The sequence below is a fragment of the Phascolarctos cinereus genome, unplaced genomic scaffold (assembly GCF_003287225.1).
Source record: "Phascolarctos cinereus isolate Bilbo 61053 unplaced genomic scaffold, phaCin_HiC Scaffold_5;HRSCAF=322, whole genome shotgun sequence".
NCBI classification, from domain to species: Eukaryota; Metazoa; Chordata; class Mammalia; order Diprotodontia; family Phascolarctidae; genus Phascolarctos; species Phascolarctos cinereus.
In genome coordinates this window covers 240,884,758-240,905,660 of record NW_027555958.1, presented here as the reverse complement: position 1 = coordinate 240,905,660, position 20,903 = coordinate 240,884,758, and the positions used below count along the sequence as shown (strand labels likewise).

The 20,903-nt window shown below is 36.5% G+C and overlaps 1 protein-coding gene across 3 annotated transcripts in view; it reads left to right on the top strand.

Moving 5' to 3' along the window:
- The window catches only part of MAPK14 (mitogen-activated protein kinase 14), a 97,466-nt gene that overhangs the window by 64,201 nt on the left and 12,362 nt on the right, over positions 1-20,903 (top strand). For all 3 annotated transcript variants that reach the window (XM_020999668.2, XM_020999667.2, XM_078155404.1), the window contains exons 4-8: positions 5,621-5,732; positions 6,194-6,223; positions 6,600-6,647; positions 13,355-13,469; positions 13,998-14,069. In XM_020999668.2, the coding sequence (XP_020855327.1) occupies positions 5,621-5,732; positions 6,194-6,223; positions 6,600-6,647; positions 13,355-13,469; positions 13,998-14,069 (377 nt within the window). The remainder of the gene's footprint in view (positions 1-5,620; positions 5,733-6,193; positions 6,224-6,599; positions 6,648-13,354; positions 13,470-13,997; positions 14,070-20,903) is intronic.

Here is a 20,903-nt window from a genome sequence, read left to right as displayed (position 1 = left end):
GCCATTTAGAATTCATTTAGGAAACCAGAGATTTTTCAGTTGTACTTTATTTCTGAATATTAATCTTGTGTGCTAATAGTAAAAGAATCTTAATTGCTTATAAGCTTGACTGTTGAATCTCAATCATGTTTGATGTATGTTTGTTATGCTAATGTTCCAGTGATCACTTTTAGTTCATCACCCAATTCTAGCTCCTCATTTTCTATTTCTGGAAGATTAATGAATCTAACATGCTTCACTTGTGAGGACGCTCATAACAACTATGGGAAAGGGCCACCTGTTGGTGAGGCTTGACCTTTAGGACGAGCAGTATAAGAAGAGTTCTTGACTCTCCCAGATGATGGTTGGGTTGGGGGAAAGTCTCAGTGTAGAGCATAGATAGCAAAAAGTAAGTATGGCTCCTTTGAGCCATGTGAGTCTTGATTGAATATCTACTAGCATTTTTCTTCCAAGTGTATATAATCTTTTTCAAAATCAATTTTAAAAAACTTGTTTTTGACAGTAGCTTACATTACTGATATTTGACAGATGGGCGAATATATGTATATAGACATGTGACATGCATTTAGTAAAAATTAAAAGTATAAAAGTTATTTATAGCAAATAATAGGAGAAAATGTTATGTGCAAAAAGTATCACTTATTCCTTTACTAGTATGTTCTCCCATGTGCTGAATATTTACCTAGAAAATTGTCAGATATGTCTTACTCTCCATTGCTCTGATGGTTTTCAACATTTTGAAACATTTGAGACTTTGGGGTGCAACCGTTATTAGTTTGCTGTGATTTATTGATTTTTCGTTGGGCAACAGAGAATCTTTCAGTGAAGAATATGAATGTAAAATTGGGCTGTTAAAAAAAAGCAAAAATAATCATGAACTCATGTAAGGTGAGAGTAAAAATAGACTTGATTATAAGAGATAAGTTGGTAAATTACATTATGCTTAAAGGCACTATAGAAAAGATTCAATCAATAATTAACATATATATAATGCCTTTGTATCTAAATAATTAAAAGAAAATACTAATTAAATATAGAGAGAAGTTGACAGTAAAACCATAGTAGTGGAGAAATTCAACTTTGTCTTCGAGATCTGGACTCTCTAAAATAAAGAAAAAGTAGGAAAGAAGTTGAGGACCGGAAGAGATTTTTAGAACAGTTGTGTTGAAACTGGCAGTTACAGAATGAGAACAAAAAAGGAGCACATATAGATAGATAGATAGATAATAGATAGATAGATAGATAGATAGATAGATAGATAGATAGATATGACACTATTACAAAAATTGACCATGTATTAGGGCACAAAAGTCTCATACTCAATACAGAAAAATAAAAATATTAAGTGCATCTTTTACTGACTACAATGGAATAAAATTATATTCATTGAAGAGCCTTTGAAGAATAAAAAACTAGTCTGAGAAAAAATAATTTAATCCTAAAGAATTGATGGATCAAAGAACAAATCATAGAGAATTTCATCAAGGAAAAGGACAGTGATAAGACAACATACCAAAACTTTTTGGATACAGCTAAAGCGATTCTTAGGTAAATGTTCTTTAGCAATAAAAAGAAATAACAGATCAATGAAATTGAGCATGCAATCAAAAAACACTAGGAAAGCAGTAAACCAAAAAATCCCAATAAAACACCAAATTAGAAATTCTGAAAATCAAAGAAGAGAGTAACAAAACTTAAAGTAAAAAAAACCACAAAAACTTTATCTTTGCTGCTAAATCCAATGGCTTTTCTTCAACCTCTCCTCTTCCTTGAGCTCTTCAGTTTTCAACGCTGTTAACCACCCTCTCTCTTTTCTCAGTACTCTGCCTTTCTTTGACTTTTAAAGTGCATTACTCTTTCTTGGTTTTCATGCTACCTAACTATTTGCTTTCATTCTTCTTTGCTGGATTTTCGTACTTCTAACATCTTCATGAATATCTCCAAAGGCCCTGTCCTGGGCATTCTTCTTTCTCAGAGCTGTATGTGTTGGTGATGTCATCAGCTCTCCTGGGTTCAATTTTCTCTATTCCAGATCTTTAGATCCAGTAGTAATCTTTCTCCCTTCAATTCCATTGCCATGTTAGCACTGCCTGCTAGCCATTTGCATCTTATCAGTATCTTAAATTCAATATTTCCAATATGAAATTAACTCATCATCTTTTCCCCTAAACCTACCTTTCCTCTGAATTTCATGTTCCTTGTTAAAGGCTACAGCTACCAGTCACCCAGATTCATGATCTCCAAATCATCCTTCTTTGTACTCATATGGCCTAATTTAGGTCCTTCCCCTTCTTCTTTTCCAGTCTATCCTTCATACAGTTGCCAAAAGAATCTTCTTAAAGCTCAGATCTGAATAAGTCACTTCCTTGCTCAGAAACTCCAGTGGTTTCACATTGTCTAGGCTATCTAGAAAACATTCATTGTAATGTTATGTCCATTGCAACCTGAAGACGTTCCTGACTTGCATGCTGACAGATTTTCAGTGGCCAGTTTAGGACTCTCACTACGATGAATAGAAATAGTGTACTTCATTAGCTTTTTCTGGCATCTGTATTAATGATAATGGGGACAAATTTGAAATGGTAGTGTTTCCTTTTAGCATTTCATATATGCAGTCACTGTTTCTTGATATGAAAGAGCTAAGAAGGTGGGAATATGTTGCATGAAGTATCTTCATTCCATCAAGTTCAGTGCTGCCATGTGAATGCATTAAATGTCACTTTGTGTGATAGATTCTATTAAAATTTGAGCATATTGACCATCATTGAAGCTCTCATTCCCTCTGATCATCTGAATATGCCTCCTGTCTGGATAATGAAGTCAGTGAGGTGATTCTTTCTTGTGTTCAGCATGCAGAACATTTGTGGGTTACTAGATGATCTTTGGTACATAGAATCATGCCACTGCTACTCTGCTTCCTAATTTAGTGAGGTCCAGTGACTTCTTCATGCTTCAGCATTTCTGCCCGTATAAACATTGAATCTCACATGATAATTAGTCATGTGTTTGTAGTGCAACTGAAAAAGTTCAGATGACTCAATACAACCTTGAGTGAAATAACTCTAAGTGCACAGAGTCTGTATGCAGAGGAAAACAAAAAGGTCTCCTCATAGCAGGCAACCCAAGTAACTGATGAACAGAGCAACTACTGAGGAATAGGCTGCTTTCCTCTTGGAGAGGTAGAGTTAAATAGTAGAAAGAGCTGGAGTCAGAAATCTTGTATTTGAATCCTGTCTCTGACTCTTACAGGTTTAGAACATGGGTAAATCATCTGATGGGATTAGCGTACTTTGTAAATTGACTAGGTAGTGTGGTTTATTAGAAAAAATGCCAGGGGCAGGGTGCTGCCATGGATACAGCACCGGCCCTGAAGTCAAGAGGACCTGAGTTCAAATGTGGCCTCAGACCAAACACTTGACACTTACTAGCTGTGTGACCCTGGGCAAGTCACTTAACCCCAATTGCCTAAAAAAAAAAATGCCAGATGTGGAGTCAAAAATCTGGGTTCAGATCCCAATCTGCCACTTAGCACTTTGGGCAAATCGCTCAAGTTCTCTAAGTCTCCCCTTTCTTTGTCTATAAAATGAGGGAGTTGGATTACATCAGGGATGTCAAACTTGGCCAGGACCTTCTTGAGTAACCCAGATTAAAATGTAATTGGAAAATGCTTAACAAAATAAAAAGAACTGTAGTACAACATAGATAATGTTAATTTGTGTTTTTCTAAGTCGATATGCAGCCTACAGGGATCCATTTCTATTTTGAGTTTGATACCACTGGATTATATGACCTTCCAGTTTTAAATATTGCATGCTGGGGGACTAGTATGAGAGGCGCCACTCCATGACTGGGTGAAGCATTTATGTTTGCATCGCACATCAGTGTGGCCTTTGTTTCTTACGCAGACACCCATGTTTTATGTTTGTTGTAGTGAACTCTTTAGCTGTTATTGCTAAATACGATGAAGACGGTGTTAACCCAGGCCTGGGATCCAGCCCTACCTCTGACTGACCCAGGTGTCTCTTAACTTGATAATGCTCTGGGCTACTTCTTAAGGCAATAAGATGTAGAAAAGGTGCCAGCCTACAATAGTAAAAGAAGGTTCATTATTCCAGTGAAATCTTAGGTCCAGTCCCTATCCTGTCACAAAACTAGAATTTATAATTATGTTATTCTTTTGATCTCTTCAGTTCTGCAATATCTTAAGACTTCTTACATGATATTTTAAAAAACAAATACAGTGTTAATTTTTAATTAAAATCATCTTTCAAGGTAATAGAAACAGGTAGACTTGTAAAATAAGGTGAATCACTTGCCTTAATGAGGGAGGGAGGGGTGAGAGAGAGGGAGAAAATTTCTAGCTCAAAACAAAAAAAGTTTTCTAAATAAATAAATTAATTTTGGGGGATGGATGAATAAAAATAAAGTGAGAAACTCTGGTGTTTCTGTTTTTTGCCGCTTTAGCTTTATGGTACTCTAGAAGTTCAAAATTGCTTCAGGTGATAATAGGAACCCTGTATTTACACGTTACTGTAAAAATTGTTATTTGATCTGTGTGAGTGAATTGAATGCCTCTATATAGCTGAACATATAAAAACATTTCTTTTCATTCAGCATTTTTAGTACTGTTCTAGATTTTGTATTTTCTCTATAATAGTATACTATTGAGTGGGGCAAGACATTATGTCTTGAGTGAGGCAAACTTGTTGGACTTGAATATAATCTCTCCATAGTCTTATTGTAAAGTCAGGATTAATAACCAGGACCACACCAATTCAGAGAACTCTGTAATAAGTGTTTAGTAGCTCTGTGGATCTGTTCCTCTTTAGATAGTAAACATATTTCTCATCTTTATATCTGTACTCTTCTGGTAAATAAATGCAGGAATGCCATATTACACAGTTCTACTTTGCTCATTATTTTTAAATGGGAAGAATTTTAAACAATTTAGTTGTTTTAAGATATTTTCTTCACATGTATAACCTATATCAAATTGCTTGCCTTCTCAGTGAGGGGAGAGAGGGAGAGAATTTGGAACTCAAAATCTGGGGAGAAAAAAGTTCAAATTTTTTTACATGTAATTGGGGAATAATAAAATATTTTTTTTAAAAGGATATTCTTTATTTTACATCGTGCAGCTTGGGAACTTTTAAGTGATGTGAGGTAAAAATGAAGCAATAGCTTTAAAAATACAAAATACTTTCTATTTCATTATTATACCCATGTATAAGAAATTAAATCTTATGCTCTGCTGACAAATTTACACCAACACAAAACTTCTATTTCTCCCCATTTTGCTTTTTTTTTGGTTTGTTTTTGTTTCTTTGGTGTGTTTTTTTTTTGTTTGTTTTTTGGTGAGTGGTTAGGCAAGAAGGAAACTAGGGAAATGAGTATTACATGGAGCCATGTATAAAAGTGACTCCATCACGAGTGGTAAGCATAGAGTGGTGGTGATTATACATAGTTATTAATGGTAGCTTGGTCATAATCGTCAGGTTAGCTTGTATTCTGTATCTTACTGAGCATAATGTTGCAGTAAAAAAAACCATTCAGGACTCTTGTGATAAGAGCCTTCTTTGGGATTCTGGAATATTGTGTAACTCTCCCTTGTAATTTCTAGGTATCTGGTGACACATCTCATGGGGGCGGATCTGAATAATATTGTGAAATGTCAAAAGCTCACCGATGACCATGTACAGTTCCTTATCTACCAGATTCTCCGGGGCCTAAAGGTAGCATTTTGGCACTAGTGATCTTTAAGGTGGTATTGAAATGATCTTAGAGGTGCATTTAGATGATCACTGTGGTAAGCCTGTAGAGAACAGGGTAGATACAGCACTCCAGGAGGCTGCTCCCTTTGAGTTTTAGCACTTGGAACATTTTGATGTCCTGTTGAGTTCCAGGCTAAAATCTGTTTGCAATTTTTAAGGTATATATCATGAAAATGTGTAAATCAGGTGGCCATAATAGAATTCAGAGATATTCAATACATTGTAATAGGAAATAATTGACCATTTTCTCTTATAGTTTTTAGGCCCAGTGTCAGTAATTGCAATTCTGCTTTCATGAAGATGTGATGCAAATAAACTCTGAATTATAGACTCTGTATGTTGTATTATGTACTGATATTAAAGAATGTGTTGGAGGAAGTATTTTTATTAGTTGATTGACATGTTTTTCTTTTCCCCTATAGTATATTCATTCAGCTGACATTATACACAGAGTAAGTATTTTAACTGACTTATTTTCTTTGATTAAATATAATGGAAGTAGAAGGGTGTTTGGATTTTAGCCAGGTTCTTTATCAGAACGAAGTGCCATTTCCCAGGAGACCTTGAATTGCTATTGATAATTGCATCTCTAACATTTCTCTAGGCCTGAACTAATGAGAAAGTGATTGTATAGTTTATGTATATACTTAGTAAAAATTGAACTAGCAGCTGGCTGTAAGATGAAGTTCATCTCATATGGCTGGAAAGTCTCGCTCTAACAAGTTACAGCAGAAGTGAAAGATTAACAGTGTCTATATTCCGCCTATAGTTTCAGACAAGGTACTTACAGTGAAAAATAAAGTTAACCTATTTATTGCTTATTCCTAGGACCTGAAACCTAGTAACTTAGCTGTGAATGAAGACTGTGAGCTTAAGGTAAGGTAGAAATCGTAGAATATGGTTTGCTTTAAATTGTGACTGTGCATTTCATCTGTAAAGTAAAAGTGTCTTGTAGAATGGATAATTGTGCTACAACTTTTTTTTCTGAGAAATTAAGGCTGTACCCAAGAGCATTAGATCCAGAAATTTTTAACATCACTGAATTTAATAAGTTGTTTAAGTAATAATAAAAATGCTACTAGATAGGTTTTGTTGTTGTTTTAAAAGGAAAGTACTTAAAGTGAGGAATTATCAAGTGTTGACAAGAATAGCAGCATTTGATAATGATAGTGATGATGGGCATGAAATAGAATAAGAAAATTGTAAACTAGCTATAGAAGTTTTGTGTTATGGGGGGAGGGGTTTAGGAATTCGTAGACTTGGGTTCATATGCTAGTTCTAACAGTTACTACCTGGGTAGATAGTAGGAAGCAGCCGGATATTTTTTGAAGAAAAATGACATGACCAGACCCCTGCATAAGTAAGTAGTAGTTTACAAAATAATTCTCCAAAAATATTGAGCCTTTCTGTATATTGCTGACATCCCTGGGGGAAAAAAAGAAAAATTCCTTTCAAAAGAAGCATAAAATTTGTCTGGTAGGTACCTGCCAACACTGCTGAAGACTTACATATTTACAGCTACAAAAGACCTCCCGTCTTCCCTTTCCCCTTTCTTTCCTCTTTCCCCACCCTCTCTGTCTTATACCATGCACCACAATAAGCTTCAAATGGATATGTGATCTAAATATAAAAGATCATCTCATTTTAGAAAAAAATCAAAGGAGAGTAGAAGGAGGAATCTTTTACAAGATAGCTAAGGAGGATTTTTTAATAAACAAGGGATGGAAGTAGTCATAAAAGATAAATTAGGCAATTTTGGTTAATGAAATTAAAAAGCTTTTCCATAAACAAAATAAATAAAACTGAAAATAAGAACGGAAGCTGTTAAAATGGGTTAAAAAGTCATTGCCTCAAAACATCGCTGATAAATGTCGGATAGAAATAAGGAATAAGGCCTGGATCTGTGATTTCATTAAGTTAGGACACTTCCAGGTGAGGAATCTCCAATTACCATTGCAGGCTGGCAACTTCTCTGCAGCTTAGTCTTAAAGAGTTACCTAGAGTTATGTCAAACTCAAATAGAAATGGGACCCATTAAGCCCTGTGCAAGCATTTTTGCAAGCTGCATATTGATTTAGAAAACCACTTATTAACATTATATATGTTCTATGGTATTTTTATTTATTTTGTTAAATATTTCCCAATTACATTGCTGCCTGCTTCTAGCCTAGAGCACTAAAAGATTAAATGACTTGCCTAGAGTCATACGATTGCTGTACATCAGGGGCGGATCTTGAACCCTAGTTTTCTGGCTTCTGGTTTTGCCCTTTCTGTATTATGCCGTGCTCCTTCCTAAAAGTCTGATAGCAGAAGTACATAAGGACTGGCACAAATATAAAGTTAATGTACATTACTTAACAGAAAAGTTGTCCAAAGATGTGAATGGTCTTCAAAAGAAGAAAATCAACCTGTCAGCAACAATGTGAACTTGCTCCAAATCACTAGTAAAAAGAGAAATGAAGATGAAAGTGTTTCTGAGGTTCCACTTTGTACCCACCAGGTGGGCAAAGTTGCCCAGAAACAGGACAATGAAACATGCTGGAGGGACTGTGGAAAAAGAGGCTCGTGTACTGTTTGTAGAGCTTTTCCATTCTGTGGGGGTCAGAGACATCGAGAAAGTTGCTTTACTGTCTCAGGGAGAAGGGAGAGAATTTGGAACTCAAATTTTTTTGAAAAAAATGAATGTTAAAAATTGTTTTTACATATAATTGGCACAAAAATAAAATATTATTTAAAAAACCCAAAGACATCAAGAAAGGTCCCATATATACCAAAATTAGTTATAATGACACCTTCTGTGGTATAAAAAAAATTAGAAAATGAGTGCCCATCCGTTAAGAAACAGGTAAAAAAATTACGATATGACTGTAATGAAATATTATTCATAGTATCGTAAACAAAAATATGCAGTTAATAGAAACTTGGGGATAAGTACATAATTGATATAGAGCAAAGCAAGCCAAATCAGAAGAACAAAATATACAATGAATCAATAATGTAAACAAAAATAATACTTAAAGGCCACTGAACTCTGATTTGTTGAGTTTTGAACTCTGAATTATTTTTCCAAACCTGTTAGAAGGCAATTAAAATAGCCCAGGCAGGTGGCAGTGAGGGGATATAGAGAAGAGGGGGCAGATGCAAGAGATATTGCAAAGACAAAATGAATAGGATGGGGAATTGTGGGGAAATTGTGGAATGAGAGTTCATAGGGGTTCCTCGCTTGGTATCGATGCCCCTCAAAAATAATAGTAGAAATGTAAAAGAGAAACCGTTTGTAGAAATTCTCACAATAAAATTAAAACGCAACAGAAATATAGTGAGAAAACCAAAGAATAGCTCAAATACAATATAGAGTAAACATAACAGAGTAAGAGAAGTAAGGGAGGGAAGCACCAGAAAAAATAAACTTCCATGTAACTATCAGAAATAACATTAGAAACAAAACAAAAAGACTCAAGCAATATGACTAATATCACACAGATGTTGGGTAATGAAGACAGAAGAACCAAAATTAGCATGCAAAGACTCATGAGAGGAATTAAGAGAACTATTCTTTTACAAGTGTGGGAAAAGATAGTTGTCAAAAATCAGTGGCAGCAACTAAAATAATTACTATAGCAAAATACAAAATGACAGCACACTGAAGTATAAAAAGAAACACTTAAAATAATTCCACCAAAATCAATTTGGAAGCAATACAGGTACAAGGGATAGATTTCAGGATAGATCAAAGAGAAGAAATTTCAAGATTATTGACTTTCCAGAAAATACTGAACAAGGAAGGTATATGATAACTATATTACAGGAAGCTGTCATCAGGAATTTCCCAGAATTTTTTCTTAATAACAACAAAAAAAAGTGATGCTCTCCAAATAAAATTCACAGAACTCTAAGGAGAAACTCAAAATTCATCTCAACACCTTCACATGTAGAATGACAATGCCCGAAAAATCCAAGCACCAAAATGACATTAATACAAACCACCAGAACTTTTTATGATACACAAGAAATGACCAAAGATATTGGATCATAATCTGTATGAATTTTAAAAGCACAATTACAAATTCAGTTTTCCATTACATATAAAAGTTGGATATTTACAAACCAAAATAGTATCAAGAGGAAAAGCAACATATTTCAAAAGAGCCTTTGGAACTGGGTGGGAGGAGGTCAGTCAGTAAACATTTATTAAGTTACTGTGTGCCAGGCACTGTGCTAAGCATCGAGAATACAAAGAAAAGCAAATGATTATATCCCTGTTCCCAAGGAGCTGACAGTCTAATGGGGGAGACAGTATGCAAACAACTATGTACAGATGTGCTATATATGGGATAAATTGGAGGTAATCAACAGAGGGAAGGCACTAGAATTGAGGGAGCATGGGAAAGGCTTCCTGTAGAAAGTGGGATTTTAGTTGGGACTTGAAGCTAGTAGGCAGAGATGAGGAGGAAGAGAATTTCAGGCATGGGGGGGACAAGCAGTGAAAGTGGAGTTAAGAGATAGGGGATCTTGTGGGAGAAACAGCAAGGAGACTAGCTTACTGGATCACAGAGTTCTGGAAAGGGTATAAAGTATAAAAGAATGCCAAAAAGGTGGGGGACAGGACAGGTTGTGAAGGGCTTTGAATGCAGAACGATTTTATATTTGATCCTGGAGGTGATAAGGAGTCATTGTTGTTTATTGAATAGGGCAGTGACACAATCACACCTGCGCTTGAGGAAGATCACTTTGGCAGCCAAGTGAGGAGGAGACTGGAGTAAGGAAAGGCTTGTGGCAGGGAGACCAACCAGCAGATTATTTCAATAGTCTAGGCATGAGGTGATGAGGATCTGCACCAAGATGGTGCCAGTATCAGAGGAGAGACTCTAGAGGGCCATATGCAAGACGTGTTATAAAGGTAGAAATGAAAGGACTTGACAGCTGATTGGATGGGTGCATTGAGGGAGAGGGAGAAGTAGAGGATGACACCTAGATTGCTAGCCTGGGTGACTGGGAGATGGGTGGCACCTTTAGCAGTAATATGGAAGTTAGGAGGAAGGGAGGGTTTGGGGGGAAAGATGATTTCAGTTTTGTACATGTTGAATTTAAGATGTCTGAGTAACCATTGGAAATGGAAGACTGAAAGTCAGCAGAAAGGTTAGGGCTGGATAAGTATATATTAGATCACTATAGAGAGGACAGCTGAATTGAACAGAGCTGATGAGTTCACTAAATGAAGTAATATATAGAGGAAGAAAAAAAGGGGATCCAGGACAGAGCCCTAGAGGATACCCTTGGTTAGTAGGTGTGACTTGGATAAAGATCCAGCAAAGGAGACTGAGAAACAGTCAAACAGGCAGGAGGAGAACCAGTAGTGTCAGTAAAGCCTAGAAAGAATGGCAAGGAGAAGAGGGTGATTGTCGCTGTCAATGACTGCAGAGAAGTCAAGAAGGATGATTGGGGAAAGGCCATTCGATTTGACAATTAAGAGGTTGTTAGTAACTTGAGAGAGAGAAGTTTCAGTTGAATTGATGAAGTTGGAATCCATACTGTAGGGAATTAAGAAGAGAGTGAGAAGAAAGGAAATGGAGACACCAGCTGTAAAGGGCTTTCTCAAAGAGTTTAGCCATGAAAGGGAGGAGAAATATAGAATGAAAGCTAGCAGGGATGGAAGGATCAAATGAAGGGGTTCTTTTGAGAGTGGAGAACACATCACCATGTTTGTAGCCATTAGGGAAGCAACCAGTAGAAAAGGAGAAATTTAAGATAAGAGTGGGTGTGACAGAGAGGGTGTGCTGGAGAAGAGAGGATGGAATAGGATCACTTGTTCAAGTAGAGGGGTTTGCCTTTGAAAGGAGAAGTCTCATTATGTGAGATAGTGAAGGCAGAGATACTGGCAGAAGACCTCTGTGAGATGTGAGGTGAGGAGGGGGGAGGGGAAGTTGTCAGTGAATGGCCTCAATTTTTCCCATGTGTGTACTTTTCAAATATACTATATGAAAAATATTTTCTTTGTAATTATATTTTATATTTATATTATATTTTCTTATAATTTTATTGCTTTTATTTTATTTGTAATTATAAATTTTTAAAATACATGGTATAGTGAATAAATTGTTAGAATACTGAATAAATGTATATATAAATATATATTGTGTTATAATAAAATGTGGTGCCATTTAAAGGATGGGAATTGAAATTTTTTAATGGGAAGACAAAATGATTTAAGAGAAGAAAGAATTAAAAGATCAACATATCTGCTGAGTCTTTTTTTAAAATGACAGCAACAAAACTATTGAATATATAACTCATACTTACATAGTGCTTTAAGGTTTACAGAATGCTTTCCTTCCACCATCCTGTAAAGTCAGTAGTAGCGCAAGGTTTAGCTCCATTTTGCAGATGAGGAAACTAAGGTTTAGAGAGAGGTAGTGTCTTTTTCATGATCGCTCAGTTAGTATTAGAAATGAAAGGGATACAGAGAGAAGAGTGTTCAGGAGAGGACTAAGAGCAAAAGGTTAATGTTTTATTAAGTATAATATTTACTTTTATCATAATGTAATAACATAGCTAATATTTTGTGGTTTTCCATGGAATGTTATCTCTGTTCTGTTATTTGTTATACTTATTAAGCCTAGTAAGATATAAACTTTGTTTTTTAAAAATTGGCAGGACAGTATATAATTGAATATAAAGGTGAGAGAAGGAAGAGAATCAATCATTAGGCATTTCCTAAGTGCTTACTATATGCCAGGTACTATACTAAGCATTAGGGATACAAAGAAAAAGCAAAAAAATACCCTTGTCCTCAAGGAGCTTATATTTTAATAGAAGGAGACATAGGTATATTCAGGATATCTAGAGCAGATCGAAGGTAACCTAAAAGGGAAAGGTACTTACAGTTGGAAGGAGTAGAAGAGGACTCTTCAAAGTAGATAGAATTTGAGCTGGAATCTTGAAAGAAGCCAGGGTAAAGAGCTAAGAGAAGGGAGATGAGGAGGGAGAACCTTCTAGGCATGGGGGACAGGCAGTGCAAAGGCATAGGAAGTGGTCCAGCGGGAAGACTTTAAACAATTGAGACTGAATGGTGATGGCACTGACAAAGTCAACCAAATTAAAGAGTAATAGGTGTGGAAGAAAGACCTTAAGATTGATTTTGCATCTGGGAGGTTGGGGCTCTGAAGCTTAAGGCAGAGATTAGTCCTGGAGATATGGATTTGGAAGTCATTTGTGTGGAGATCATAAATTGAGCTATGTAAGTGAATTGGATTACCAAGGAAGAATTTATAGGGAAGAAGGCCAAAGATAAAGCCTTGTGAAACAGCTACCATAAATTGTTAGAAGGGACAAGGAGCCATCATGGGAGACTGTGAAAGAACCCTTGGAGAAGTAGCAGGACAGGGGCAGCGAGGTGGCGCGGTGGATAGAGCACTGGCCCTGAAGTCAGGAGTACCTGAGTTCAAATCCAGTCTCAGACCAAACACTCGACTTACTAGCTGTGTGACCTTGGGCAAGTTGCTTAACCCCAAATGCCTCAAAAAAAAAAAAAGAAAAGAAAGAAAGAGAAGTAGCAGGACAATACCTGGTCTCCTTTTCTTCAGATCCTAGATTTTGGACTGGCCCGGCACACAGATGATGAAATGACAGGCTATGTGGCTACCAGGTGGTACAGGGCTCCTGAAATCATGCTGAACTGGATGCATTACAACCAAACAGGTATTTCTTGCTGATCATTGTTTAGCGCATTGTTGAGGTATTTAAAAAACAACTCGCCCCCCTCCTCTATTCATTTTTTTTTAAAGTTTGTATGTAGTAGCAATCTGGTTTCCGTAACCATTGTTGAGACTCTTTATTGTTTTGCCCTTTTGAGCTTAATTTATTGAACTTTTCAGTAATATCTCCTTAGGGTATTTCTCCTTGTGGATAAAGGATCCTTTTGCTATTTGGACAGATCCTTTTATTGGCAGAATCTGTCATCCTACCATTAAAAAACTACTTGATGCTTTGTGGGCGTTACATCATTCCCACCTTAGATGGAGGTTTTGATAAATTCTACCTTCTATAAAAGTTGACAATGTCAGCTTAGAAACGTTGATGTAACCTGATGAATATGGTTTTGTCATATAAACTGGATGTCTCTGTGTAGCCAATATTTAAGATGTTCAGCCTTGAATTGTTTAGTTCCTTTGTTGCCAAATATACTTTCAGTGCTTTGCAATTTCTCTTTCATTTATTTTTGCCTAGTTGATATTTGGTCAGTGGGATGCATAATGGCAGAGCTGTTGACTGGAAGGACACTGTTTCCTGGTACAGACCGTATCCTTTAAGAAGTTTTGTTTGTTTTCTTTCCTTTTCTTTCAGCCCATATGAGAGCATATTACCTCGTATGCCATCCCCAGGGAAGGCTTTCAATTGTGTTTGCATTCTGGATTTACTTTGTGAGACCAGCTACAGATCACTTTTTACAATGAGATGAGGGGGGACGTTCTCATAAACTGGAAAAGTACATTAAATCTGTGATTTGTCGTCTCTTTGCAGTGAGTCTCTTATGGCAGTAATCTTACTGCAGCAGAGCTGAATGAGTCTAGAGTTTATGCACTAAGGCCTCTTAGTCCCTGTGACAGGCTTAGATTGCTGTATTGCAGATATTAATTAAGCACAAGGTGCCATCGATAAATTAGGGAACTCTTGCTTCTCTGATTGAAATGTTAAATCTGTATTTGTTCTCCCTACTGATACATAAGCCAGCTTGTTATGCTCTGTGTGATAAGGACAAGAAATGATAACTTATTGCTCATGTGCCTGTCTTTCTTTGGACCTTTTTATTTTTATCCAAATTGCCTAATTTTTGATTGATTCGGGGCACAGTAAGACAACTTGGTGGCACAATGGAAAGAGTGCTGAGCTGGAGACAAGAAGACCTAGGTTCAAATCCAGCCCCAGACATTTACTAGCAGTGTGACCCTGGGCAAGTCAGCTAACCCCTGTCTGCCCCAGTGTCCTCCCCTAAAATGCAAATGATAGCATCTGCCTTGAGAATCAAATGAGATAATATTTATAAAATGCTTATTTCCTTCTATCCAGTGGATATGGTTTAAGGTTTATCCAAACACCTTTAACTTTTGACCTTTTGTGTTAGATTCCTTTGACCATTTCATTAAATAGCAGTGTGATTTGTTAAAACTCTGATCAGTCCCAGATTTGTAACTCTGGAAGACTGAATTATAGAGAAAATGGGGGTCGTGGAGGATAGAGGTTATCTGTAGATTTTAGTCATAATTGGCTTTTGGCGGAGAATTCAGAATTAGTTGCATTTGCCCCAGAGCTGGCCAGTCATCCCACAGGTTCAGAAGCTGCAATACCAACTCACTTGAAAATGATCAGACAGGTCCTGGGGAAAAAACTGGCCTATACTAATTAAACTTCCATGAGATTGACCTAGAAACTAGAATGTCAGTTTATTAACTTATAATTGGGAATATATCTTTATGGTAACTGTAACATTCATGTTCCCTATTCAGGGTACTTCTTAATACTGTAACTGAAATACCAGATTAAAAATCATAACATTGCTTGGTGAGTATGGTGCCCAAAAAAGAATAGTCTTTTAATTGATAATTCTTATGAACTATAGAAACCCTTAGGTATTGTTTTTCTCTACTAGAGAGAATAATGCTGTTCTTATAAAATAGAATACTTGTGTCTTCTGAGTGAAAGTGTCACTTTTCCCAGAACAAGACTAGGTACGTGCTGACAGAAGTCCATTACTCCTGGCTGTCTTGTTTTTAAGTTCTGTGATGATTTAATTTCTGGTTTTATTTCCTAATAACTTCCTGGTTGGTTGGTCCATGAGTGTCTTTTCCTCCTCTGACCTTTTCTGATCCACCTTGTTGTTGGGGTTCTGTTTTCCCATGTACATGAATTTGTACTTAATGCACCTTCAGGCATTCCCTTCAGAAACTCATCTGGGTACTGTCGTCCTTGGCTCATTGCCTCTTCTTCTTGATAGTATGTGTGTATACACGTGCACTCTCACACACACAAACATATATCCTAGTTCTGCTGCTTACGACACCTTGAGCAAGTCACTGTACCTACTTGGACTCAGTTTTCCCATCTATAAAACAAGGGGTTTGAACCAAATGAGCCCTAAGATCCCTTTCAGCTTTAAATCTATGATTACATGTGTGTAAATATTTTATACATATGTGTGTGTTTGTGTGTGTGTGTGTGATCATGGATAGAGTACCAGTCCTGGAGTCAAAAAGACCTGAGTTCAAATGCAGCCTCAGACACTAACTGTAAGATCCTGGGCAAGTCACTTAACCCTGTTTGCCTCCTTTTCCTCATCTGTAAAATGAGCTGGAGAGGGAAATGGCAAACCATTCTAGTATCTCTGCCAAGAAAACCCCAAATGGGTCAAATAAAGTCGGACATGACTGAACAACGGAAGTATGAATATACCTGCCTGCATGCTTGCATACATATAACTATGATCTTCTAAAGATGAATCTGCTCCCTTGTTTTGTTCCAAAACCCATCAATGACATGAATAGTGAGAATTTTGTGCCAAGATTCAAGGTTGGAGGAGGGCAAAGTCCTTTTCCTGAATCCTTCCTCTCATGTCTCTTTATCCTATACATTGGGGGGACTTGCTAACTCTTTTTACTCAGGCTTTTTAAGAAATCTTTTCTGCTATTATCATAGATAAAGTGAGAGCTGGTTGTAGATAGATAAAAAAGACGTTGAGAAGAATCCTTACTAATAGGCTTTTTTAAAAAAAATTCATGAAAGCTATTTCTAACTACTGAATAATGCACCTCTTCAACTAAATATACCTAGACCGTGTAATCAAATTCAAGTAGAACTTTTCCCTAATTTGCCATACCCTACTGTTGTTCCTTGTGTGGTTGCCCTTTCTATATTTGTACTACTTCATTTACAGATTCATATAGAAGCATAATCATTTATGATCTTCCTACCTATTATATAATCAAATTTGGCTTCTCTCTCTCTCTCTCTCTCCCTCTCTCTCTCTCTCTCTCCCTCTCTCTCTCTCTCTCTCTCTCTCTCTCTCTCTCTCTCTCTCTCTCTCTCTCTCTCTCTCTCTTTTAACTTTTGCCTAGTCTGAAAAGAAGCTATTTTCTCAGCAGCCTTTCCTCACTGTTCCTTAGTTAAATGACTTTTGGTAGAAAAGGATTTAAAAGAGATGATTTAACATGGCTATAACATTTTTAGTCTCTGTGTTCTCATTTTTCTTTCCTTCAGATTACTTTTATTATCTACCTTTGATAAAATTACATTCCTGCCTCTAGATTTCATGGTGATTCACGCTTGTATGCATGGGCAACATCTGTGCTTTAGAAAACAAAAAAGGCTTTCATGTCTCTATATTGTTGAAGTGTATCTCAGCACAAAAGCTAACTTCTAGAAAGTACTCTTTATACTCAAACCCCCTGTTTTCTTTCTGTCTCTCATATTTTGCTAATCATGTCTATTTTGGGGCTGGTGGTTTTCTGAAGGTATCTTCCTTATTTCCATTGGAACCCTAAAATCATTTTTTGCCTGTATCATTTTTTTCCTGCCTTTAAAGTCAGTGTCCTTCCAGGAAGAATCTTTTGTTAATAACAAGTGGGATCTTCTGTAAGTGTTAAAGAGCACTGATTCTTAGAGTTAATTATATATTGCTGGCTTGGAATTCTCTACTCTCTGTGGCTTTGCAGAGACCTACCATTAAGCTTCCTGTAGGTCTGCTGTTTACAGAGAGACTGGAATTGTGATCAGCTTGTACCAGAGTGGTAAAAAACCTGTCTTAGGTCTGTCATTAGAGGATACTAACAACTGTATGAGCATTTAAAGTCATTCTATCTGAATTTTTTTATTTTGCTATCAATCCAGTGATCTTGAAATAAGTGAAGTAATTCAGAAATATGACCAGAGAAGCCCCACTGTAAAACAGCCCGTGTGGAAAGAACGTGCTTGATAGTAAGTAGCTCAGTTACTAGGTAGGCATTGGGATTGTGGTTTGTCTGTCAGAGGCAAGCTAGTCAGCACAGCTTTCCCATGGTCTTGTTTTACTTTCCCAGGTGAATTTTCCTCTCTCCATAAAGGCTCCTCCCTTCTCCTTTTCTCTCCTTGTTAGACAATGAAAGGTTACAGAGGATGCCTAACTACAAGCTGTGATGGCCTATTTGCCAGTAACTACTGTCCTGCCAAGTTTCACTTTTCTTTCAATTTAGCAAATGTTTTAAGTGCAGAGTACCCTGCTTTTCTTGGGCATAGGGAACTGTTAACCCAGAGGCGCTCCCCACAGAAAAGCCTGCAGTACAGACCGGGAAAATGACAGATGATCCAATTTGCTGGATGTGATGTTGGGTAAAGCTGGAGAAGTAAGAGAGGGTCAGTTTGTAGTGGGCCTTGGACAGCCAGCAAAGAAGCTGGACCCTTACGTGGGACCATTGTAATCTGTATGTAAGTATAATATAATTGTTATTTCATTGTTGCAGCATTCTGGGATGCTTCAGTAGTTAACAGTTAGGTTGTACCTTGGAGAGCATCACAAGTGGCTCTGATCCACAATTTTGCCTAGGGGTGACCCTGCCCTGTCATTTAAAATCAGAATATTAGGTAGGTTACTGATAGCCCCATAATTAAAAGCAAGGTTTACTACTTTTTGGCATTTTTTTCAAGGAAAAATAATCTAGTCTGTAAACTGACTGTGGTGTTACAGATCATTATTTATTTGCTGTTTCATAATCTATAACTTTTCTCTCAAGCTGCTATGATTGAGGAATGTTAGACTTAACAGTTTGGGTGGATATCTTTATGATGACTACTGCCAAGTGGATTTTTGTGGTTTTCTGGGGTACACTCAATTTAAAAATTGTCTTTAGATATCAAAAAAATATTGTTGCAGAAAATGGATACCAGTGGTTTAGACATTAGCCAGTAAAGAGCATTTGATATAGATTAATGTGATCCAGTGTTAAGAATGTTTTGAAATAGTTTTCTCCAACCCAAATAATTACTGGTAAGCTATGTGCTGCAGGTATTTTTTGGCACCACAGATTAATTTATTGGCTTGTACCTTGGCCATGCTTGAAAATTGCCTCTCCTACATGTTACTGTCCACAGGGAGCTATGAATTTTTACAATAGCACTTGTGGCTTGACATCACAAAATTAATGCTGATATATAGTGGAGCATAGAATTTTCTGGCTTTTTTTTTAACAGAATGGGAAAGGTTTTCTTTGATTTTAAAACATTCTACAGGTTTTAGTCTGTATGGGGATGACTCATCCCTATAGAGAAAGAGAAAAAACATTCGCCAAGTCTGTATCTGCATTGCTGAGGTGGGCATTCAACCACTCAGAAAGTCTTGAACATTTTCTCCCTAGCCTAGCACAAGATTTGCTATTCCTTTTGAGGGGCCACAATAGTCTGATGTAAGAATCATCATAGGTAAGGTCATCATAGGCTCCTAGGATTTAGAACTGGTTGATGATTTTACAGATCATCCAATTTAATCCTTTCATTTTACAGAAGAGGAAACTACTTTTCAGTACATTTGAATTCTACCTCACCACTCTGATCACTCAGAGTGTAGCTTCAGATGTGGGTTCCCCTACCCTCCATATGATCCTCTATGGACAAGCCCAGTTATCTCATTTGTCCTAGTTATCTCATATATATGTCTTGTATAAAGACCTATTTTGTAATAACCTAATTTTTTTAAGACCTGTCTTCCTCTCACTTTCACAAGTGATTTTAAAATAGAACATTTGTTCTGCTTCCCTCTATTAAAGGACAGACTTGTCGAAAGTTCATGTTACAAATCTCACAACAAGTTCTCACAACAAAGATTTTGTAGATTGATTTCACTGAATGTGTTATATAAATCCAGCATTATTTCTGGGGGTTATTTTCGTAAGTACATTATTAAACTGCCTTTTTGGAAGTTTTTTGAAAACTTTGTTTTCTCTCATAAGTGAGATAATTGTAAATTGTCAACTATACAGAGAGATATCATAGAATTTCACAATGAACATCTTAAATCATGTGAATCAACAATGCCATCCCTTCCCTTCTACTCATAACTACTCCCATTCCCCTTATAGGTAGAAGTTAGAGTGATTTGCCCAAGGTCACACAGCGACAAAACTGGAACTGAGACCTAGGTCACTCAGTTACTGGACTAATGTTCTTTACATTATGTGAAACAGTTGTGTTTCTATAAAGTACATATGAACTGGGCTTTTTTGTAAATTGATTCATACATTAAATGAAAAGAGAATAGTGCAGCAAATACTTTAGTAAAGCAAATAATTGTAACCTGATTTGTCTGTTTTGTTGGTTAGATTTTTATCTCTCTCAAGGGCTATTAATCTTGGATGTCTGAACTTTTTTTTAAAAAAAATTTGATAACTTTCAATATGATGGATTTCCTTTGTATTTTATTATATTTTAAAAAACATTATTTTGAAAAAAAGTCCATTGGTTTAATCAGATTGCTGAAGAAGGTCCATGAAACAATGAAGGTTCAGCATTCCTAGTCTTTTCTTAAAGTAAGGTGTATCTGTCCTCCTTTCTCACCTGAACAAGTATGCTTTCTCATAGCTTACTTTTAGTATGCAGGTATCTCAAAATGGAGATTTTTCTAAAGATTTGTCAGCATTTTGTACCAAGTAAGCCCTAAAATTTTTAATCTTGAAGTAATGGATCTCAGTGAATCCATACTGATTTACCTTTGTTTTTCATGGAATACAAGTTGTTTTAATTGAGAATTCTCTTCCTTGGGACTGTTGCTCATTTCTGATCTGTAGTGGGGGAAGGCTTGAGGCAAAATGCCAATAATCCTATTTCTAAAACTTTGTAACCTTAAGACATGCAAAGCAGTGATTTTTTAAAATTAGAAGGGGTCCTCTCTTTCACATACTGTCATTAACAAAAGCATTTAAGTGTGCCTCTTGTAGGCATTCAAGGGAGGGATGTGCCTTTTTTTTTCTTTATCATTTTGTGGAGTCTGAAACTAATTTAAAGAGATAAAATGATGCATGAGACTAAGTCTTTATTCCTGGGGGGGGGAGCCATGGAGATCTCATTAAAACACAGCAGTGTCCACCACCATTCATCAGCCATCATCCTTTATTA